The sequence below is a fragment of the Peromyscus eremicus genome, chromosome 9 (genome assembly GCF_949786415.1).
Source record: "Peromyscus eremicus chromosome 9, PerEre_H2_v1, whole genome shotgun sequence".
Classification (NCBI taxonomy): Eukaryota; Metazoa; Chordata; class Mammalia; order Rodentia; family Cricetidae; genus Peromyscus; species Peromyscus eremicus.
The window spans coordinates 102719605-102744423 of NC_081425.1; the positions used below are offsets into that span (position 1 = coordinate 102719605).

Here is a 24819-nt window from a genome sequence, read left to right on the forward strand (position 1 = left end):
AGAAGAAAAAGTTGCACCAGCACATTTTTATCTTGCTTGTAATCCACAGTCATTTAGAGTGGTCAGAATCTAACTATGCTTACTTTTGATTGGCTTCCTAAATGAGCCATTGTCCTAGCTCCAGAGCCTCCTGAGGCACCATGTAGATGTTGCTGAGGTCTTACAGAAGGACTTCAAAATGTTTGCTTCATGCTCTGGCTATTTCAAGGTCTCAGTCTACCCTCTTCATTCTGTAGATAAAATCAGGGCATTGAATAAAAGCATCCTGGAGTGTAGAAGAGAGATGAATTCATTGCAGAAGATAAAAAACATTCTGTTCTCCTCTAAGCTATAAATTGTTGCAGAAGTCATTTAAACTGCCTGTTGGCTGTAGATTCTGGCTGTCTTATTACTCAGCCAAGCTGATTAAGACTAATTTTGGTTAAAACAAGTTTGTGCCTGGGCAAACAACCAGCACACAGTCTCAGCCAGGCAAGCCAATTGAGACTAAGTTTATGCTACAGACTCTTAATAACTCCTGGGATATCCAACAGCATTCTGATGAGCTGACAGCACCATCATGTCCCCAGCATGTTAGAGTGCCCTGTAATTTATTTGGCTGTATTTTCCTCACTTGAGAGTTGGTCTTTGATTCTGGCACATCATTCTCAGTGGTAACGGCTCAGATAGGCTGAGCTGATTCATAGCTGCACAGAGGTTTCCTAACGAGTTTCTTGGATGATTGTTTCAAAAATAAAAAGATCCCAGTGAGACAGATGGCAGACTTTATTTTTTTCTGGCTCTCCTGCTTTCACATGGGGTAATTATACATTCAAAGCAAGCATCACACAAACCAAATCCTCCTGTGGCTCACCTCACATGTTTCCTTCTGGAAAACCTAAGATGGAGCCATAGGGATGGGGAGTGCAGGGGGCAGGCTCCTGAGGACACAGATGTGATGCTACCCAGGCTGAGCAGAACCGAGAGGGTGTTTGCATTGAGACTACACTTTCCTTATGTTCTCATCATCTTTCCTTGAGCATCTTGGGTGACGGGGAATGATTTTCCACATACAGACAGTGACTGTGGCACAATTCTTTTTTTGTTATTTTTTTGAGTTGATGCTGGATTTTGAGCAGTTTCTCTCTAATCACGGGTGTGCTCACAGGCAACAACATAGCTCTACCTAACAGAACCCAAGAATACCACCTCAAGTCTTTTGTAGGTTCACTGTTCTTTATTCCATGGATCATGTCTCACATGGAATGGGGAGGGTTTCAACTGAGTCTCCTGAATTAGAGGAATGAGAAAGGGTAAACATGGATTTGACTGGTCACCCTCATCACACAACCCAATTCAACATTCAATACCAGGCTCAGAAGGCCTGAGGAAGTTGTCAATTGGATTTTAGAGGCTGAAGCATGAGTATCAGTGACAAAGGGTATCTTCTCAAGCTTGCTATTCTTGTCTTTTACAGACCAGGTTTAGTCCTGGATACCATTGATGACACCAAGGAGACTCAGTGGCTTACCACTCTGAGAAATAGCCTGGCTAATAAATGGAAGAATTTCTAGACCAGAAGTTTCCAGAAATTTGACTGAGATTTAAGGGTCCCTATAAACAAATTCATCTTGGGGGATTTGGAGTGCTAGATGGGCTGACATGTTGAACACTGTTTCTTTCTGAACTATGGGAGTTCCACAGTATGTACTGTAGACAACACAAATAGGCTCTGTAGCAGATGGACATTCATTAAGCAGGAACTCCCCCTCTCCTTTTCAGTTTACTTTCCATGGTTTTCGTCTAGGTTTTCTCTGTCTTCTGTGAAGTCTGGTTCTGATTGGGCACCTCACTATCTGTTACCCAACCATATAATGACTGTTATCCTGTAATGTGAGTGATTCAGAATTTATCGCAATGGAAGTTAGGAGTCATGAAAAGTGTCAACACCTTTCATGACTCCTAACTTCCATTGCGATAAATTCTTCTAACATGCATTGCAGATTTTCCAAAAGTCGACTTTCAAATGCTCATAGGACAAAATACCTTAGTGTGTGATGGTGCATGCCTTTAACGCCACCAGTTGGGGTGGAGAGAGGCAGAGGTAGGCAGATCTCTGTGAATTCAAGACCAGCCAGGGCTATACAGCAAGACTGTCCCAGAAAACAAAAACAAAAACACCTTTTGGTTAGGCCTCTAAAAGCCATTGGGATACTACATAAATGTCACAAAGAGTAATCACTATTCATGCTATGACCTCAGTGAGTGCATTTGCAATGGATCTAGTCTACTGAGGGGGTGAGGTAGCCTTTCTTCAGGTATATGTGGGTTTTTGTTGTTGTTTTGTTTTGCAGTGGGTTAGGTGAGCAGTTTTGGAAGGTAAGCGCAAACATCACCACAGTAGGGTTGCATTGCCCTATCATCAGAAAACTCATGCTTTCTTATTTGCTTTAGAGGATTAGAGGTAGAACGAAGGGGTGAAGCATGATTCCTAGGATAGAGTAGGTGTTCATACAAGGCTGGCCAGTATGATACAACCCAACATTACAGCAAAGACCTGGGGCTGAGGAGCCAAAAGTACCCAGCATATCCTTTTAGGTGGCTGTTGGGACTCTCAAGTGCCAAGTAACCATTGAATGATGTTTTGTCAAAGTGTGGAGGAAACAGTTGAGCTTTCTGAAAACCAACTAGTAGTTCACTTACCGGGAATGTCCCTCAGGGATCGCTGGCACTCCAAATTGTGATGTGTTATTATCACAAAGGTCCTGCCTGGCTTTAGTGCAGGTAGCAAAATGAAACTTAAGAGATGTCTTCAGGGCTCAGAATACCCACTAGTAGAGTCACAAAACCCTGAGAACACAGAGGAATGTGTGTGTCTGCTGTAAGTAAACAGCATTTCTGTAGAACTTGGAGTAACACTCATGAGTGGTTTTCATCTCACCCCATCTATGTGCACTAGAAGGTCTGATTTTGTTATTTTAAAGATTTTTTTTTCTACTTGCATCTTCCTTCCTCATGGCAACTTATTGTGTGCAAGAAAATGAAAAGGAAATTGTTAACAGCCTGAAAGAAGACCATGTCCTTCACTCTGCTATATCCTTCATCACCCAAAGGCCTTGAACTAAGTGAAATTCCACATGGGAAAACATTTCCACTGGCCTCTACACAGTGTCAGACAATATTGAGGAAAAAGAATTTCCTTGATTGAATCACTCACTGTTCTGTGGGGAAGTACCATGTCCTTGAGAACAGGAGGGTAAATTGTTAAAGTAAAAACCTGTGTCCTTAAACATAGCTGGGAGATAAACCACTCCTGGGCATTTTTTCAACTTCAAAAGAATTGATACTACTTATCCCATGACAGAGAAGCATGCACAGTGGGAAACAGAAGCCAGAAGTTCAGCTGTGGGAACTCCAGCCTTGGAGAGAAGGTTTAAACAAAGACTCTAGTTGGCTGCCTCAACTCTCCTGTACGCAAACCCCATTTTATGCTGTTATCTTTATGGTGTTAGTTGTTGTTATCCTAAGGCACATTCTCCTCTGCTCTGGATTCTCTTTTTTGAGAACTCTAACTACCTTAATGGAGCTTTCTTAGGTGTCTGCTGGATGATTTGATGATGTCTGTTTGTCAGTCAGTCTCTCTGTGTATCTCCCCCTCCTCCCTGCTCATGCTCCCTGAAGGTGAACTTGATCATCTTATCAGATGCACCGTGTATTTGAGATTCCTTCTCTGCCTCAATGCTGAGGTGGGATGAGCAGGCAGCCCTTCTATCCAGAAACATTTAAAGAAAGAGACAGGCAAATATATCCATTGTAAGCTTTTTCTTTTTTTCTTTTTTAGAATTTAAGCTTATGAGTATCTATGCCCACTATATTCATAATTACAATTTAATATCTGCATACAAAAGCTATGTAAAAATCCATTTTCCCAAATATACAAATTTTCTTTTTGGATAGTTTAAAACATTTTGATCACAGATTTCAACAATTTTAGGCTGAAAAAAATATTACCAATCTAGCAGTATCACTTAACACTGTTTGCAAAACACAAATCTTCCACTGACTGTAAACCTCTCTATTCTGTACCTTTTTTTTTTTTTCCTGATTCTCAGGGCATGAAACATTATGGAAAAAAGAATCATCTTCTCTGAAGAAAGCATGGAGAACTACTTTGGCTATATGATGTCAAATGACAGATGCCAAGGTCACAAAAAACAACCAAAGGGAGGAAGTGGCATTGGGCCACACGAGTGCACTCATGCCCTGACGTCTCCCCATCAGCGCACCAGCTTGCCTAATGTCTCTTCCTTTGTCTCAGTGTGATCTCTTGAGTACCGTCCACATCCTCAGAGGAAAGACTCACATTTGATTGTCTTGTGCATAAGGTGGGTCAGCTTGAGCTGTGCAACAGAAAGCCACAATCAGTGTTTACCTGCACAACATTGCTCCTGAAGGCGCATTAATTAATGTGGAAACACACTAGAAATGTGTAATTTTTCATTTGCAAACATTTATACAACACAGTAAAAATTCTGTGATAAGGCCAAACCTTTTTTTCCCTAGCCTTTTTTTGTATGTGTGTGTTTTTAATGTCTTTTTTTCCTTTTTTTAAAGATTAAAGTAAAATGTTTCAATTGTAAAAAATACACACCAGGCAAATCCTTACCTGGATAATAAATATCTACATCACAGTACAATAAAATTTCTTCTCTATAAAATTTAAATATGGATCAGTCTATCACTATCAAAAGAAACACTATGCTAACATTTCCGCATTATTAAAATAACAGGAAATTATGAGCTTATTGTAGGACCTGATGCCATCGCCATTAGAAAGGGCCAAGAGATTCAATTGTCTGTCGTCTCTCATTTTAAGGAGGATCTGTGTTTGGTTATTCAATTAAGTTCATGAAAAAGGTTTAGCCTTACAAAATGCTGGCTACATCTCAAAAACCATAAGACTGATTTCATAATTTATGACTCATGCAGCAAAAGGTCAATATGACATGGATAGGTTTGAGTTCCACAGAATGAAGATGTCTTACTGACAATGACATGCTCTGAAGAGGCCCAGCAGGTCATGAGGCTGGGTTGGGGAGGGCTGAGTGTGAGGAGATCAAGGCTTGGGCGCCAGCCCCCGCAGGTTAATGTGCAGAGTGGAGCCAGCCTCACTCTCCCCGAGATTGCACTGGGTGGAGGTGGTACTGGGGCCACAGGCGGGGGACAGGCTGGGCTGAGGCTCCAACACACAAGCGCATCACTGAGGACTGAGGCTCATCACACTAGAAAAAGCTCAGAGGCGGCACGTGGTGTTTTCAGCAGAATCATAGAGAATAAAAGTTGTTCTTTTTCCTTCCAGTTTCTGGAAGTTCTGCACATTGACACTGAAGTGCAAAGCACACTTGAGGGAACAAACACACGTACACACACATGTGCACACACATCTATTGTATGTGCACAGCCTTCTCATCCATACATTGATTTGTAAGTGAGCATCCCGAGCATCCCGATGGGATGGGCATGTTCTCCTTGACTGGAATGTCTCCCCACAGTGGGGCAGGTACGAAGGTTCTTTCCACCACATCCACTTGATTTGAAAGTCTGGACAAGATTAGAAGAAAATGCTTTTTAAAAAGTAAAGAAAAAAAGTTGGGAGCCAATTCCTCACAATCTAGTTTCATAAAACGGAGTTTCCCGGAGGAGGGTACAACTTTAGTCATTCTGATGTCCTGCTGGCCTTGTTCCTTCTACCAGAAGACTGAAGCTTGCATACTTATTCAGTAGGAATGCTCAGCCTCCAGCACGCTTGCTAGAGCTGGGTCTGCCCCTTGAAGGTGAACTTTTACAGAGTGAGGATAACGTGCTGGGGCTGACTGGACGGCTGAGGATTGGGCTTGTGCCCATTGGTGGTTAATCCCTACAGCACCCTCAATGACCCCGGTCCAAAATCCTGTACTAATGCTGGAATCCAGGTGTCTGATGTCCTTCAGAAGCCATCAGAATCAGGAAACTTCCTCAGAAACTCTTCTGTCCTAGCAGAATGTGAGCCTGTGTGGGACTCACCGGCCGGCCTCCCTCCCTCTCCTTTTGGGAGAACTTGCCTCACAGCAAGCTTGTTTTTATTGTCTGGATAGAGGTCCTCCAGGAGAGTTGACGGAGAGAACAGATGTTAGTGAAGTTTGTGAGGGAGGAGGCCGGCTACAGGCTGCCTGGGAAAGCAAACCCTCAACGGATGTTTAAACATGAATCTATGGCGCTTCTTGCTTCTATTTTAATGTCTACACCAAGTCCACAGAGCGTTCTCATTTTCTTTACCTGGGAAGTCGGTCTTTAGCACATAGGTGTGCCTTCCCCATAGACTATTTCCACAGGCTCTGGAGACTGAGTTGAGCACTGCGCCTCTCCTCTCCCAAGGCCATTCTGCCTTCTTCTGAGTCAAACTCTTATTTTGAATAAAAGCCAGATACATTTTTCAGTTGTGAATGGGCCTTGCCTTTTGTCTGATAAAAGCAACACATTTGAATATGAAAGGAATCTTTCAAGGACACTCCCCACCCCTTTACTGGAAGGTCATAAACAGAGAAAATAAGAGGGATTTTAGATTGACTTATTTACCCAGTTAGAAAACTGAGACTGTGAGGTTCTAAACTGACCAGGCGGCCAAGCACAAACTAGAACTCAGGTGCCCTGACTTCCAGGGAGGCCAAGTGTGCTCCAAAGTCTAATGAACGCAAGTGTGTGTCCTCACTCTTCACAGTGACTTCCTTTCCTTTGTTTTTAGGTAAGTCTTGCTGATATGGCTTGTTTCCCCCGGTATTTCCAGGATAAGGCAGTGACAGGCAGGCAAAGGAGTAGTTCAAACTGCTGTGTCAGTGAAGAATGGGGTACATTCAGTGGCATGGGTACATTCTTTGCCCGTTTGCAGTAAGTTGTTACTACTTGTTTCTCAGGAACGTCTACTGTAGGCTGGTCATTGGGGGTAGGCTGGGCAGCAAAGGTAACTGGGTTCTTATGCATGGTCTGCTGTTGTTTTATGAGGACTGTTTGCCAGTGTAATAATGTTTAAGCTATAGAAGAATTAGTGTTTAGAGAGAGTCAAGCTGTTTAGTACCACAGAATATTCCTGCACTGATCTTGCCCAGGGATTTTTCCAAACAAGACTGGAATTTCAACACATGTGTCTCTTCCCGATCAGAAGTTCTAATGCATCAGGAAGTGACGTCAGCCCAAAGGACAACCTGGATAAAAACCTCTATGAGCTGGGGAAAGGACTGGTTCAGAGCCACCAAAGAGACACTGCACTCTGTAAACAGGCTTGAGCTTTGTGGAAATGGCTTGTGAATCTATATAAGTTGTGGAGACGCTTTCCTGCTCGAGGTAATACCACTTGCATTTTGGAAACTATGCTTGTAACATTGATGGAGATTTCCCAGCTCTACGGGCATGCTGAGAAAAAGACTCTCCTTGTGGCCTCAAACCAGCCAAGTCTTCAAGTCATACTCTGTCCAACTTGAAGTAAATCACCAGGTTACAAAAGGCCACGGGAAGGAAAGCTGACTGGTTATGGTGTGGCTATTCCTGCACATTCCAAGTCATGCTGCTTGGAGAGTCAGGGTGCTGGAAACGGTGAGCTCCTGGGTAGAATCTGCTTCTAACCCTTACACTCTGAAAGCCACACCCAACCCGAGGGGGCCTGGGCTCTGCCAGCTTCGCCCTGCGCACATCAGAACTGGATCAGGATGACTGCGGTCGTGGCTTTAAGGCTTCTTTAGTTTTCTGCAGTGCCGCTTGACTTGCTTGAGTCTCCGACCAGGGACAGATGGGAGCTGGTGATGGCTGGTGCTGGTGAGATAATGAGTGTCCCCCACTCACCCTGCACTGGTGTAAACCCTTCAAAGCATTCACACTAAGGACTGGAGAACAAATGCGACAGTTACAAAGACCCACATTCAAGAGACAGTTTCCTCCCCGACTCCGCCTAGGTGACCCACTGACTCCGGATGACCCCACTCGACAGACACAAAGCAACAAGAAAACAACAACAAAGAGCCAGAGGTGGAATGAAACGACATCCAGTAGCGCTGCAGGAATGACGAGAACCTGCCCAGTCCACTTAGTCCTCGAATACTTCCAAGAACAGAGGGGGGAAGAGCTCCGTGGGGCACTCCACCTTCATGTGGAGGAAGCGGCTGGCGTGGCAGGCTCCGATCATCCGCAGGTCTGTCACCTTCATCAGGAGTTTGGGCCAAAAGTGTGTCACGTGGTGCTTTCGGTAATTGATATAGTGTTCAAAGGCCAACAGGAAACTGTCTTGGTATTTCTCAATTCTCTCAACACAGGCCAGCCCTGGGCGATCTGAGGGGAGGAAGAAGATGGACATGAGTTCAGAGGTGGAAGGAGGGAGCTTGTCTGATTCAGTTCCAGATCTGGGGACTTCACTGCTTCCAGGATTGAGTGAGAATGTGGCATGGACTGTAGAATACCAGGGGCCAAGGTGACAGTTGAAATGGATAGCTTTGGTGTGGGATGCAGTGTTGATGGGATGCAGTGTTAAAATGGATAGCTTGGGTGGGGGTGGGGTGCAGTGTTGATGGACAGATCTGGTGGGGGTGGGGTGCAATGTTGATGGACAGATCTGGTGGGGGTGGGGTGCAGTGTTGAGATGGACAGATTTGGTGGGGTAGGGTGTAGTGTTGATGGACAGATCTGGTCGGAGTGGCGTGCAGTGTTGATGGGTAGATCTGGTGGGGTGGGGTGCAGTGTTGATGGACAGATCTGGTGGGGTGGGGAGCAGTGTTGATGGACAGATCTGGTGGGGTGGGGTGCAGTGTTGATGGACAGATCTGATGGGGTGGGGTGCAGTGTTGATGGACAGATCTGGTGTGGGTGGGGTGCAGTGTTGATGGACAGATCTGGTGAGGGTGGGGTGCAATGTTGATGGACAGATCTGGTGGGGTGGGGTGCAGTGTTGATGGACAGATCTGGTATGGGTGGGGTGCAGTGTTGATGGGTAGATCTGATAGGGTGGGGTGCAGTGTTGATGGGTAGATCTGGTGGGGGTGGGGTGCAGTGTTGATGGACAGATCTGGTGGGGGTGGTGTGCAGTGTTGATGGGTAGATCTGGTGGGGGTGGGGTGCAGTGTTGAGATGGACAGATCTGGTGGGGTGAGGTGCAGTGTTGAGATGGACAGATCTGGTGGGGTGGGGTGTGGCTTTACTTCCTGGCAGCCACAAGGTGAGCAACTTCATTTACCCCATGCTTCCTGCCATGATGCACTTCCTCACCACAGGCCTGAAAGCACTGGAGCCAGTCTACTGCGGACACAGTGGAGCCAGGCTACTGTGGACACAGTGGAGCCAGTCAACTGCGGACACAGTGGAGCCAGTCAACCGCGGACACATGGAGCCAGGCTACTGCGGACACATGGAGCCAGGCTACTGCGGACACAGTAGAGCCAGTCAACTGTGGACACAGCCCTCTGGAACCATGAGCCAAGGTAAAACTTCCATCCCTCAAATTGGTTTTATGGAATGTTTTATCCCAGTGATATAAGAACAGACACAGCTGCCATCCCTACCAGTTCCCTTCCATTACTGACTCATTCCAGATGAAATATCTTATTCTACAGTAATAAAATCCATTTTTCATAAACAGATGATAACTATGAAAACAAATGCATGGAGAAAAACTTATTAAATAATAAAAGGTTTTTATTAAAGGCAAGGGTTCTTGCTGAAGATTTTGTGTCCTTGAGCACTTTTTTTTTTGTTAAAAACAGGGTAGAAAGGATTGAAGAGGTGTTACAGTCAGACTAGCATCATTCTCTCTCTCTCTCTCTCTCTCTCTCTCTCTCTCTCTGACTTATTTAGGGCTTACAGTCAGAAGACATTACAGAAAACATAGCTTTCTCCCTATGTAAGTCAACATTATTTAAAAGTGTCTTTGTACCAATAATGACTTAGCTAAAACTTGCTTTCATTCCCTCCATGAATACAGTTCCCACATGCGTTCCATTTCCATTTTAATGGGTCACTTTAGAGAGAGGCTGTATTACAAAGGCAGCCCATAGAGAGGCTCCCAATTTTGTTTCTCTGAATTCTCTATTCCCTGAAGGACTCAGGGTCAAGCGACCAGGGCCCTGGTTGTAGCCTGGACATCAGCTGTGCAGTTCTCCCACTGTGTGAACTTTCTCCAGATGGGTGCCAATCTCATGAAGCCACGAATGTCCTTGTAGAATAAGTCTGGAAGCCATAATTTTATGTTGCATATGGAATCACGTGAGGTAACATTGAATTTGCGGGATTCTATTGGTTAAAAGCAAGTCACAGGGAAGGGGGTCACACAGGGTGTGATGCTGGGAAAACGGAGTCCCCTGAAGTCTTTCCAAAGTCACCAAGAGAGTTCAGTGTGCCATTCTGTTTATGTTTGAAAATTTCCACAAAATAAGTTTCAATATTATTGCTTTTAAAATATCTTCCACATCTACACTTTATGTAAGAAATGAATTTCTAGATCAGCTTAAAAATACTTAGCAAGCTTCAACTCAATAAAGAATTCTCAAGGTGTCTGTGACCTGGGTTTTGTGGCTGTGTTTAGCCACATAGCTAATAAACCTTTTTTGGAGTCTACTGGGCACTGGTTAGACACATCTATGACCTCAAAGTATAGCTAGACCAGAGGGAGCTGTGGGTAAGTTAAGCAGATAGACAGAACAGAATGGCAAAACGTTCTGAAATGCAGAGGCCGACTTGAAGTCATTGTCTATATTTCGAGACCAGCTTCCCTTAAACAACGCAGTGTGCTTTGCATTTATTTATCATGACACAAATAAAAAGAGTAGAGTGTCAGCTCTGCCATTAAACCTCCACTGTTGGGAGCTGGAGTTCTGACAGGCAGCTGAGCTTCGTTAAAAAGACGCTGGTAGGTTAAAGACAACATCATGTCCTCCCGGCCGGGTGAATGGTGAGGGAGAATGTTGAGTGGGGGCTGGAGCTCGGACAAGCTGGCAAATAGAATGTGGCTGAAGGGATGCCCTGGGACGTAAGTCTGGGGGGCTTCTGCTTTCGTGGGCTTGAAGGCCTCTCTCTTGGGACCCAGCAGCTTGTAAGAAGTCTGAGTACTCTTTGAGGAAAGGCTGCTAGGAGAGACTTGCGCAGTCATGTTCCATGTCTCAGCTCCAGCTCTGCTTGTCTTGGATGTCTTAAGCACTCGGCTTGGGATTGGTGTGCTGTATAGTGGGAGGAAACTAAAACTTGAGCCGTGTGTTCCACAGGATGGTGCTGTCACTCACAGCCAGACTTAGCACAGGCAAAGCCAGAAGCAAGCAGGGGTGGATGAATTGTCTGCCCAAAGGGGATCATTTTATAGGATTTCCATTGCCCCTGCCCCCACTCTCTCTATCTGAACTGGGCACCGTGCCAAGATTTACACCGTGCCTTAGCTAATCTTCACAGTAATACAGTGAGGCAAATATTCTAATTTCAATTTTATTAGAGATAATGCAAACTCAGGCAGCTGGATGATAACATGCTGGTTGGGGCTTAATATGAATGTTTTGTGGGTGAGGGGGGCATCCGAAGCTAGCTCTGTCAGAATCCAAGGCCAACGGAACATACACTTCTGAAATACTACAGCTACGACTGTTTCCGTAAACGGTTTCAAAGAACAGCTGAGTAAGAGGCCAGTGTGGGCTCTGTAGTGAGTTTCAGGCCAGTCAGAGCTGTACAGCATCAGACTCTTGACATTCTACATTCAGTTCCCTGCCCACTGACCCCTGTAGTCCCTTGCTGAAAGAGAGACAGCTAAGACTCTAAAGCTAAGGGGAGACAGACAACCCATTAAGAGATCTGAGTTAGCACCAGGCCCCAGAAGCTCTTTTCACATCCACTCACCTGAAGACATCAGCAGGACGGCCTGAAGCAGGGCAACTTCCGTGTCATCCAGGTTGAAAGAGGACAGAGACATGCCCAGGTCAAAGATGGCGTCCGACACCACCCCAAGACCCCCATTTTTAAGCTGGCCCCGCGTCACTGCCATTTCCCCATTCAAGGTTAGAGTCTCGCTCTCTGGGTCGTAGCGCACAGCAGCTCGAAGGGACATGATCTCCATGCAGCAGCCTTTGAGGAGGATGATCTGGTCTTCACAGGGCAGCTGAAAAGAAGCAGGCACATCAGCACAGATCAAGAAGACAAGGGCCAGCCATGGGGCTGGCAGAGCAACTGAACAGCCTCTGTGACCAACCTATGTCTGCGTTCTCTGAGCCTCCATACTCTACCTGGGGAACGCTTAAAAGCATCTTTTTATTGGTTTGTTTTGAGACAGTGTCTCCCTGTGGAGTGCTGGCTGACTTGGAACTCACTATGTAGACTAAACTGGCCTCAAACCTGAGGCAATCCTCCTGCCTCTGCCTCAAACCTGTGGACTGACTACAGGTATGTAAAATAATGCCCAGACTTCAATTACTTTTTAAAAAATGTATATGAGTGTTTTTCTTGCATGTATGTCTATGAACCAGAAGAGGTCACTGGATCCCCTAGAACTAGAGGTATAGATGATTGTAAGCTGTCATGTGGGCGCTGGGTCTTGCACCTGGGTCCTCTGGGAGTGCAGCCAGTATTCTTAACTGCTGAGTCTCCAGCCCTGCCAACCACTATTTTTAAAACCCCAAACTGATTAATCTCAGCAGTTTACATTTCTTTTACCACAGGCCTCCGACTGGTGTAACAGTCACACAGAAGAAGCCTCTGTTAGCCACCCCTTTGTTTGGGAGTTTGTACTGTGGTTATACTTGAAAGTGGCACTGAGCACGGTTCATGCCACATCTTTTTTATCGTTGGGTAGCTCCATAATTACCTGCTGACTCTGCACAGCTAACAGTGTGCTTTTCTGTTTTTTGAAGGAAATTTGCTTCTAAGTATCTCAAGAGGTGTAAAACTAGAAGGCTGCAGCCAGATGGAGTGACCAAGGCGACCCAGAGACATACAAGCTTTGCTCATGGTAACCGGCAACTCAAGGGCAGAGGTGAAGCCAGAATTCGGATGTCATGGCTCCCATGTTTCTATTCTTGGGGACAGATACCAGAGTCAATGGACAAGCAAGAACTTTTTGCTCAGATTTCAGGGCCATTTAGAGTTGATTTGGTCACCATGTTAATCAGAGTTTATGATAATAGGCTAAATCAACTTTATAACAGAATTCTGTATGGCAGAACAGTGAAAATAAAAATTTGTTTTCTGGTGCAGGAGAGAAAGTTCAAGAAGAATCCAATGTCAAATCATTTGAAAGGGTCTGAGTGACTGTGACAACTTGGGTTTCATGCCAAGATTTGCAGTCATTTTAGTTAAACTTCACAGTAATACAGTAACGGACATTGTAGTTTTCACATTCATGCACGTGAAAGACAGGCATCCAAAGTGTAACATGCCAGTGTGTGGGTGGCACAGGGATGTTCTGTAGGTGAGGCTGGGATTTGAAACTAGCTCTGTCACAATTCAAGACCAACACACACTTCTTAGTTCCCCAGCTATGGTGAAATTCCCATAAACATTGAATGTGTAAATTTCACATGTCTAAGCCTTCCATGAAACTGGTGCAGCCTCTTTTTGGAGATGGGAACTTGTTGTGAAATACTAGTTGAAGATATGTTACATTTCTTTGTGCTGTGGAATATTTGTTTAATGATGCAAAGATGTGTTGCCCTCTTTCACGTTGCATTTGTTTAACTTTGTGAAGCTGTGTTACTGTGCCTGTCTAAAACACCTGATTGGTCTAATAAAGAGCTGAATGGCCAATAGCAAGGCAGGAGAGAGAAATAGGTGGGGCTGGCAGGCAGAGAGAATAAATAGGAGGAGAACAAGAAGAGGAGGAGAGAAAAAAAGAGGAGAGGAAGATGTCAGGGGCCGCCCAGCAACACAGCAGTCAATGGAGTAAGAAGGAAAGAAAGAGGCATAGAACAAAGCAAGGTAAAAGCCCGAGGCAAAAGGTAGGCGGGATAATTTAAGTTAAGAAAAGCTGGCTAGAAACAAGCCAAGCTAAGGACGGACATTCATAAGTAAGAATAAGTCTCCATGTCTTTATTTGGGAGCTGGGTGGCGGGCCTCCAAAGAGTGAAGAGTGAAAAGAAAAAAAAAACTGCAGGAACTCTCAACTAGTCTAGTTTAGGTTACTGTATGAAACTAAAAACAAACCTACAATCCCACTGAGCTGCATGGAAGACACTGAGCAGTCCACACTCCTGTTCACTACTCAAGTTACAGTACCATTTCAACTTTAAACTGCTTATATTTCTCTACCAGAAAAGGGATCCATGCCTACCAATTCTGCTATTGTACTCACTTAGTGACTTGTTTTTGTTTAGGTCCTGACTTGTACTCCTAATTATATCCTTGGATTCCTGACTCAAGAGGGAGTTGGAAGTGGGAAGCCTGAGCTTGGTTACAGACAACAGCAGGGCAGGCTGGAGAGAACAGAGTAGAACCCATTTCAACTCCTCCAGGATTCTTTGTGGGATCCTCATGTGCAGCCTGTGGGTCCTACCTCAGTGTTTTCCAAGCTCCCAGGTGATGCTTACACTAAGTACTGAGCCCACTCTTGAGAAGAACCATTCAGCAGTAATATGAAATCACTCTCCCCACCTTCCTCTCCCTTCTTCCCACCATCCATCCCTCCCCACTTTCCTTCTTTCCTTATTTTGGAACAGGGTCTTACAGAGTCTAAGTTGACCTCAAACCCCCTATGTAGCTGACGATGAACCCAAAGTTTGGATGCCCTTGCCTTTCTTTCTCGGGTATGTACCACTGTGCCTAGTTGATGTGCTGGGGGATCAACCCAGAGCTAGGTAAACACTCTACCAGAAAAGCCACACACATCTCCATTCCCCAGCATTGCAAAATTTCTAATTAGATAAAACCCAGTTATTTTCTTTTACATGTTATGAAGTCTGTGAACTTGGGCTGGCCAGCAAGCCTTACAGATAAAGTGCTGAAGACTGGTTCAAATTCAAATAGAAGCCAAGGAAGCATTTGCAAAGCATCATCAGTGGTTTAGAAACTGGTCCAGATGCCTTAGAATGGTCTGCAGGATTCTGGTGCGATCTGAAAGGATGTGGGCAAACATCTCAGAGGCACTCGCCACATGCTCTCTCTGTGAGAGAGTGGCCTGACAGGCAGTCACAGGGCCTCAGTCCTGCTGTCCCCTAGAAGATCACCTGGCTGATGGGCACAGATGACACACTTCAGCAGGGGTTCCTGTGAGGCAGCTCTGCTAACAGAGCTCACAAAGCCTGCCCTGGTGGATGACGAGGCATGTTGGGCGGTCAGCAGGATTTTAGCAGAATAAGGACCACAGTTCAAATGACAGATGCATTAAACTGCCTCTGCTAAGAGACCACCCTCGATAACCATGGGGAGCTCAGGGCCCACAAAGTTCATCTTCCACTTTTGGGCTTCTGGGAGGATGAAAGTCCAGCAGAAGCCTAGAAGACCCTGAATGCTTATAACATGCTGTACATTTTTTTTTCTTTCTTTCTTTCTTTCTTTCTTTCTTTCTTTCTTTCTTTCTTTCTTTCTTTTTTTTTTTTTTGAAAATTTGAGATGAAACCATACCAGCATTGAAAAAGATGGAATCCTGATGGGGAAATATGTTTCTGACAGGAACTTGGAAGAGTAAGTTAGCTATAGTCCTGGCTTGGAAAGTTCCAAGCAGCCTTTTACCCACAGCATTGAATTAAGTGCATGCTGGTTGCTGTGGGTGGAGGTAGATTCTTCCTTTCCTTCTTCATAAATTATCTCAAATATCTCTTCATGATTTATACAAATTTTATATTAAAAAATTAACATTAAAATTTGGTGGTCGTTGGAAGAGCACTTGCTATGTGACTGACAGGCTAGCTTGAGGAAGCTAACTTAATTTTTTATTTTTATTTTATGTGCATTGGTATATTGCCTGCATGTGTGTCTGTGTGAGGGTGTTGGATCACATGGACCTGGAGTTACAGAAGTTGTGAGCTGCCATATGGGTGCTAGGAATTGAACCCGGGGCCTCTGGAAGAGCCACCAGTGCTATTAACCGACTGTTAAGCCATCCCACTAGCCCCAAAGTGGCAAACTTAAACTCAACAAAATTCCTTTAGTCTCTATGAGGTGTAGCCAACCCCGCCCCCCCCAACACACACTCTCCCACACATGGTGGTGGTGGTGGTGGGGGAGAGAGAGAGGGGGGGGAGGGGGAGAGGGAGAGGAGCCAAGAACAGAGAACCAGCCCAACAAATGAGAAGGGCAGTGGCAGAGTCAGTGAGAGCGAGGGGAGACAGGTTCTTGGAGGACAGGCACGTGCTGAAGACCTCAAGAGTGAAAGAACTCTCTGGTCCTTCAGCTACATACCTGGGACTTGCCCTTAGAAATGAGCACCGTGAATGGGGTGTGGTCATCAGAATATTCACTGTGGCCTGTTTTATTAGTGGAAAAATGGAAATGGATGGCAGGTCCAATAAGAATGAGCCCAAATGATGGTGGAGCAGATTTTTGGAATGTCATGTGACCATCAAAGTCACCTTGTAAAAGGATTTGTAAATGATATCCTACCATTGAGAATAACCTGATATCCTGGGCTGCGCAGGTCACAGTGTTTCTAATTCTTCGTGCTTATTATGGGGTTTATTTTGTTCATGAGATGCATCCTTATAGCTGGGTCCATTTCTCTTATAAAATGTTAAAGAACAGTTTTAATAAGTCAAAAGTAGGTCTTGGTGTATTAGCAAATTTTACATTATATATATATATATGCATGTATGCATGCATGTGTAAATGTGTGTATAGCAGATAAACATTTGCTCCTAACTATGGGCAGTGCTATTTTGTGGCTATGGATTATCACTGTTAACGTTAACTGTAAGGGTGATACAGCCTAGCGTCACCTGAAAAGAGATTCAACCGAGTATCCATCCTTATCAGGTTGCTTTGTGGGCATGTCTGTGAGGGATGGTTTTGATTGTTAACTGATAGAGAAGGGCCCAGCTCACAGTGGGCAGTACTATTCTCTAGGCAGGTGGTCTTGACCTTATACAAAAACTACTTAACTATGAGCCTGTGAGCAGAACAGTGAGCAGTGTTCCTTCATGGTTCCTGGCTTCAAGTTCCTGCTCTGACTTTCCTCAGTGATGAACTGTGACCTAGAAGTGTACATCAAATAATCCATTTCTTCCCCCAAGTTTCTTTTGATCATGTTCATCACAGCAATTGAAAGGAAGCTAGAGTAGGTACTATTTTTGTCCATCCTCTACAATGTTCATAAATGTTACTTTAAAAACGTCAAAGGTCAGAAGGAGGCAAATGCTTTCTCTGTCTCAGTTCCTATCCTTAGGCCATCGCTCTGTCCTGGGTCTGGCTTCTATGGACACTCAAAAACAGGCAATAAGAAATTTCCCCATCCGTTATCTGAGGTCACTCTCACTCCAGCTGGGTTGTCCTTACTGCAAACTCACAACATAGATGAGCTGGAAGTTAAGGCAGCAGATGGTCATCCTAGACAAGGAGACTTGCATCTCTCAGCTGAGGCAGAACTGCAGTCACTCCCAAAGCTTACAGAAGAGCTTCACTGCTGTCTGTGATGTCTCCACATGCTAACTTTCTGGGCCTCCTTGAAGGTGTGAGAGCAACAGAATTTCACAAAGAGAGAAGTTCTCCAGGAGACACAATCAGCCCTAGAGGGTTCAGAAAGCCAGAGGCAGGACAGAGAAGTCCTGATGAAATTGAGAAGGGGAGACAGTACAGCCTGCACATGGTGCTTGAACCTGAGCTCCATTCCCAGAACCCACGTTTTTTACTTTTTAAAGCCAGGCATGGTGGCACCAACTTGTAATCCTAGGGCAGGGGAGGAAGAGACAGACAGACTGAAGAAGCTGGCTGGTTGGTTAGCCTAGCCTACTCGGCAAGTTCCAGAGAGACAGAGAGAAGAAATAGCAGCATGGTTAGCTGAAACATGTTCAGTGCTTGTCACTCAGGCAGGGCAGAGGGACAACGTTTTATATGTGTGGCCCGATCTGAACGTCCCGTGTGCCCTAAGTGATACCACTGCAAGTCTCATATAAGGATGATTGAATGTCCCGCGTGCCCTAAGAGATACCACTGCAAGTCTCATATAAGGATGATATGACCCAGGCCAGAAGACGGCAACACACATGCTTAGGATTCTGGCCCACACCCTGCAGTGGTTTTGTTCTCACCTGCTGCAAGATGAGGCTGTCAAAATGAGGCAGGAAGTGAGCTGAGGTGAGGTAGAGATATGCTAAGGGAGGGAGGGAGTGTCCCTGAGGGGAAGCATGGCTCTGGGGGGTGAGTTTTCATGCCCCAAGAGGGCAAGGGAATGCACTGGTAGGAAACAGGGAAGCTCTACAGAGACAATAAGAGTCTTGCGCTGTGAGGGCCATTTGACTTCAGTTCTTCTGGATTAAGAATCAACTGCACAGCCATCTCTCTGGAATATTTTGTAGAAGGGGCATAGATTAAGTTTAAACCTTGGCAACCCACTCGATAAGCTAATTTTGTCTGTCTCCCAGTGATGGCTGAAGGCACAATTGGAGGACCAGCCTTTCTTTTCTTTTGACAGTACTGGGGATAGATCCTAGGTCACACATCCAAGGCAAATGCTCGACCACTGAGCTGTATGTAGCCCTGCAGGCATTCTTATTTTACACGGACTCTGCTTTCCTACCATGAAGTTCTGCTGATTACTGTTAAACGATATCCTTCACTCTTGGTAATCAATGGAACTATTGTGAAAAGCGGCCCAGAAGGAAGAGCCATTTCCTCACCTCACAAAACATGGGCAACTTTTTGGCAAAATCCACCACTCTGGTGATTGCTGGTGTGATGATTTTTGTAAAATGGCTGAAGGCCTCCAGGTCAACCTTGCCACCTTCTGGGGCGTTCACGATGGGTGCTTGTCCAATGTCTTCTGGCTGAGGAGGAGAAGTGAGAACAATTTCAGCAAAGCTGGAGAAACATGGCTTGGCTTAGCACAGCCCTGACGTGGCAGGGAGACAAGATCTGTCACTTCCAGTTGCCCCTGTATGTTGACAAAGTGAATACCTTTCAGTTCATTTATGTCTTTGAGCAAATGCGAATGCCTTGGCCATTGTTTCAATAGGCCCCCAAGGATAATATTCACAGGCTTGGTGAGGGAGAGAGAGAAGGGGGAGAAGAGGGAGATGAGGCAGGGAGGAAGAGGTAGAGGAAGAAGGAAGTAGGATAGGGATCTGGGTTGTTCTGCTGGCACAGGGGGTCATCCTCAGGTGGGAATTCTAGCTCACTGGGATGGCACATTCAGAACACCATGTGTTCTGGGGCTGTGTTGGGAAAGTGAGCACAGTAATGGAGGCGCACAATTGGCGAGCCCAAGCAAACTCTGGGGGTCCACATCCTCACTTCTGACGCAGTGCCTAGAGCCCACATCCCTTCCCCTTGGGTCTCATGGACTCCAGTTTGAGGTAGTCTCAGCTGATCACTGAGGGGGGCTATCTCTCAGCCCACTGAACTGAGTTGTATAAGCTGGGCAATCCTTAGGGCAGGGTGGGACATCTGCTCATCTTTAATGTCCCCAGAGTTCTTCTTTGCTGTTTACTTGTTCAGAGACAATCCATGGCTGAGCTTCTCAGAGTAGACAATGGAATGACTGTCACTTGGGGATGCTCCCAGGTCCTCCCTGGACCTGACTGTTCAGAAGCATGGTTTCAGCCTGGCCCAGGTGACTTGTGCACGGTAGACTTCCCTACATTCACAAGTCACCCAGGTCCTCAGTGTGTATTCTGTTATCCCTGTTAGGGTATCTTGTGCTGTCCCTGTACTTTTTGTGAGGACAAGACTTCCCAGTGCTCCTTCTTGTCTCTGTGACACTAATAACCACCATTTATGTGTGGCCTAACAGCACACCAATGCCAGCCTCCACTTTTCTATCCCATGTGGCTCACAGAAGTCCAGGCTTTGGGAAGAGTCCACAAGCCGGCAAGGGAAACAGCTCTATAACATCTGTCCACTTCCTGATGCCTGGCAACAGATGGTCTTTCCAGAATTCTCAAGGAGTTGTGAGTGCCACCAAAGAGACCAGAGACTCATGGCTGTGGGATGGCGGCCATCTTTGTCTAATGCTACAGTGAATGGATGCAAAGAAGACACGGTTTCTCCAAGATACCAAGTGGTGGAACTGGGGAGTGGGTGGCAGTGAGTGGTGCAGAATTACTCTTCACACAAATTCACACAAACAGTGAAGAGTAATTCTGCACCACTCACTGCCACCCACATGTGAAGTAGTCACAACAATACCCACTGCTCTTGGCAGGACTCTGTGGAGTAGTCACACCATCAGTGCCCTCTGCCCGAGGTAAGACTATGGAGTAGTCACACCATCAGTGCCCTCTGCCAGAGGCAAGACTGTGGAGTAGTCATACCCTCAGTGCCCTCTGCCAGAGGCAGGACTCTGTGGAGTAGTCACACCAACAGTGCCCTCTGTCTGAGGCAGGACTCTGTGGAGTAGTCACACTCTCAGTGCCCTCTGCCCGAGGTAAGACTGTGGAGTAGTCATACCATCAGTGCCCTCTGCCAGAGGCAAGACTCTGTGGAGTAGTCACACCAACAGTGCCCTCTGTCTGAGGTAGGACTCTGTGGAGTAGTCACACCCTCAGTGCCCTCTGCCTGAGGGAAGACTCTGTGCTCCAGATTTCTAGGCCTCACCCCTCACGTCTGGATCCAGAGCCAGGTGGGACTAGAGGACCTGTCTTTCTACAGGGGTTAGTCTGGGTCCCCCTGAGAATGCCAGGCTGTCAATAAGCAACTCCAGCTTGGGGTACTGCAGGAGCCACCTTCCCCGATACACCCTGCTAGCGGTCCCATCTCACAGGGCAGCAGGTAACTCTTACTCTCAAGTTGCCAGTATATCAGGAGCCACAGGGGTAGCCAGTCCCCACAAGCCTGGGGAAGGGTTCTGAGAATGTGTGTGTTCACAGAAAACGTGGGCAGTGCTGACCTCTTTGAAATTATCCATAGGTCTATCTGTGCTTTTTTTCATTTTATTGTTTTGGTGGTAGCGAATGGATGGAATCTGGTTTCTGCCATGTTTTCATAGTGAATAGTGATATACTGGGATAACCAATGCCTGGCTTTTCTGGACATAGATGGAATGATGATATGTACAATTCCTTTCCTACCTTCTATCATTGCCTGAGCTGAGGGAAAATATACATCAGGATTATTTTGGGGGCCACTGTTCCCTGCATCCTGAGGATCTTGCTGGCTTGGATAATCCCTTCTTGCCCTGATCAGGAGGCCACTCTTGCCTCCTGGTCCTCTTCACAAACCTGTCAGGAAGACAAGCTGCTAAAATGAGCATAGTAACACAGTAGGAGCTTCTGAGTGGAAAGTACTGATATTTCACACACACACACACATACATACACACACACACACACACACACACACACACACACACATAGGAACATCTCAGAAATAATATATATATATATTTTTTTTTTTTTTGTGTGTGTGTGTGCATACACATGCGTTGGTGTGTGTCACATGCATATGTGTACATGTAGAAGCCAGAGGTTGATGTGACGTCTTCTTCAGTTGCTTTCTAGACAGTGATGATCATTATAATGAGGAATTTAAATTTATTTTTAAAATTTATTTATTTTTATTTCGTGTTTGTGGATGTTTTGCCTGCATGTATATGTGCACCATGTGTGTTTCTGGTGCCTGTAGAAGCCAGAATAAGGTATTAGATCTCCTGGGACTGGAGTTACAGATGGTTTTGAGCCACCATATGGGTGCTGGAAATTGAGCCTAGACTCTGTAGAAGAGCTGCCAGTGTTCTTAACTCTGAGCCATATCTCCATCCCCAGATTATGTTTTGAATTCTCTCATTGAATGGTGGGGGTGGCTCACTGACTGAGTTAGACTGGCTGGCCAGGGCGCTCCAGGGATCTGCCGGCCTCTGTCTCCCCAGGGCTGGGATTACAGGAACACACCTCTGCACATGGGTTTTTCTGAGTGCGCTGGGGACCCAGCTCAGGTCCGCATGTGTGCACAACAAGCATTTTACCACCGAGCATCCTCCAGCCCCCAAACACTCAAACATCCACAGGCTAGGACTAGTCTGACTGTATTGAAACCGTCAGCCCGTCAGTGCCGTGCCGTTGACAGTGCTGCTGTCCACTAGTTTTCATTCCATCTGTGGGTAGAAAAGCAGTGGGACCACTTCCTGTGACCAGCGATTTGAAGGAAGGAGGAAAAGTACGCAAGGGAATATGCACCAATAAAATTACAGCCCCGATGGAGCTGCATGAGCTTTTCTGCTGGGAAACTAACATCAGAGTAGAAAAAAGCATTCTGTTGGGTTATCAAAGTGTGTTTCCATAGGGAGCTCAGGTACCAGGGAGAAGAAAAGGAACCTGAGAAGGAGGTGGGTTGCCAGCTGTTCTAGAGAACCGAGGCTGAGCTGTGCAGATGCCCATGTGACTTCCCTGTAGATTTTTCACCCATGAGAACTCTACATCACTGGACTCTTCTTGAATCTGTTAGATAGCTTATTGTGACTATTGGCCTTGGGTACCAAACAAATGGGATTGAGCCTATGCCCAGGATGCATTTGTGCCCCAATACCAAATTCCAATGATGCCTCTGGCTTGTGTCTACCTGCTTGGCTTCTGGACCTGCCAGCTGCCTTAGCCTGCTCATAGGGTATTCCAACAGTAACACTGACTTCTGTCCTCTGTTCCCTAAATGGACCACCTAGGTCAGCACATCTGACCTTACCACCTCTACCCCCAAATTGCCTTTCTCTTTTCTGCTGTAGCCTTCTGTCTGGACCTTTCCTTCCTCTGGAACTCTGACTTCAACCTCTCATCTTTATCCACTGCAAACCCCAACTCACATCCTGTCTGTTCCTAGACATCGTGCTAAATGACCTCATTTGAAATGATGTTGACTTCCTTTGCACACTCCTGGGGACCAGTGGGTACCACAATTATGGCACTGAACATCTGTTACTCTTATTTTTCATAGTTATCTAGGCACTCATCAAAGATACAGACTTCTCAAAGGGAAAGGACTAAGGCTTTGTGTTTTTGCCTGCTGTGTACCAGGCCTTTGGCTGAAGGGGGGCAGACAGTATGCTTGTTCATATATTTACTTGCCAGCACATACCAAGTAAATGCTACAAGCTAGATCTCCCTCTAGATGCTGAGATTACAGCACTAAACAATGTCTCAAGGTAAGCTGCATTGTAGTGAGGGAAGATTGAGAATAGGCAAGACAAATAAATTCACCTAAGAACTCCAGCTTGTGGTAAGCCTGGAGATGACGTTGGTCCACCAAGGTCAGGAGATGGGTGGTACCAAGGTCCAGTTGAGAAGCAAAGTGGCCAGGGCTTTGACCAGAAGAATGTTAAGGAGGCAGCTCAAACACTTGCTGGCACGCTGTTTGAGAAAGTTGTGTAGCCTTCTGGAAGGGGAGCCTGGCTGGAGGAAGTAGGTCACTAGCAGGTAATCCACAAGGTTTCATTGCCCAGCCCCCACTTCCTGTCTTTTCTCTCAGCTTCCTAAGTGCTGATGCTAGGTGACCAGCTGCCTCCCTCTCCGACTGCTGTGCCTTCTTGGCCATTGTGCTGGCTAGTTTGTATGTCAACTTGACCCAAGCTGGGAGGATGGTGCCTCACTTGAGGAAATGCCCCCATAAGATCTGGCAAGGCACCCAGCCCACTGTGGGTAGTGCCATCCCCCGGCAGGTGGTCCTGGGTTCTATAAGAAAGCAGGCTGAGCAAGCCATGAGGAGCAAGCAGTACTCCTCCATGGACTCTGCATCAACTCCTGCCTCTAGGTTTCAAACCGTGTTTGAGTTCTTGCCCTGACTTCCCTGAGAGATGGACTGTTACCTGGAAGTGTGAGCTGAAATAAACCCTTTCCTCCCCAAGTTGCTTTGGTCATGGTGTTTCAGTTGCAGCAACAGAAACCCTAACTGTGATGGCCATAATGAACTATTCTCCCAAACCTTCCCTCCTTGAAGCTGCTTATTGTCAGAGAAAGAGTAACTAATTGGGGGTGGGGGTGGGGGTGGGGGTGGGGGTGGGGGGAGGTGGTGCTCGACAGAGAAGCATGACGCTGGGAGCCTTGGACCACAGGAGGAGAGAAACATCTAAATACAAAACAATGCTCAAGGAAGGGCTACAAACAGGACAGAGGCCTGATGAGGTGTCCGGCTGCTGGGTTGGGGACGGAGTGAGCCAGAGGGAGGAGTTGCTGGTGACAGCTGCGGTTTGAGCAGGCTGGGGTGGGCTGCACTGTGGGTTTGCAGTAAAACCGAAGTGGAGAACTTAGGAAGACGCACTCGGTGTAGGTTCAGAAACCCAGAGTGGCCTGGATCCCCTGGGCAGTGGGGACAGAGAGGTACAGAAGAGGGGTTCAGGTGTGTGTACAGGCACTAGCCTCTGCCCGGCACTGGGGAGACTGGAGTTACACAGACCTCTGCCAGCTGGCCCTCTGTGTTGAGGTTTCCTTAGCGTTGTTCGAGGTAAGCAGGAGACATGGCCAGTTGGCCTTGTTTCAAACGGCTGGCTGGAAGCCAAGGACATCTCAGCTTAGCCTGGCAGCTTTCTGGCACTGGCAGAGTGGGATTTGGCCAGGTGGATGAGTCCTCTCTGTTCAGCAGGTGTCTGCTCACACCATTACAAAGCCATGGAGAAGGACACGGACGCATTCAGGGCCTTGGGGTCTGGGACACGACTCCAGGCTTCTGCTTCCTGGGATGAATGGGATAAGACGGTGAGAGTGGTGAGGGGTGGGATGATGCATGGAG

The 24819-nt window shown here is 46.3% G+C and overlaps 1 protein-coding gene across 1 annotated transcript in view; it reads right to left on the bottom strand.

The window, feature by feature from the left end:
* Nucleotides 1-3845: 3845 nt before the first annotated feature.
* The window catches only part of Thrb (thyroid hormone receptor beta), a 356858-nt gene continuing 335884 nt past the window's right edge, over nucleotides 3846-24819 (bottom strand). The window contains exons 8-10 of the mRNA XM_059274178.1: nucleotides 18789-18935; nucleotides 11872-12130; nucleotides 3846-8334 (exon numbers count right to left, since the gene is read on the bottom strand). Of these exons, the coding sequence (XP_059130161.1) occupies nucleotides 8093-8334; nucleotides 11872-12130; nucleotides 18789-18935 (648 nt within the window). The 3' untranslated portion in view covers nucleotides 3846-8092. The remainder of the gene's footprint in view (nucleotides 8335-11871; nucleotides 12131-18788; nucleotides 18936-24819) is intronic.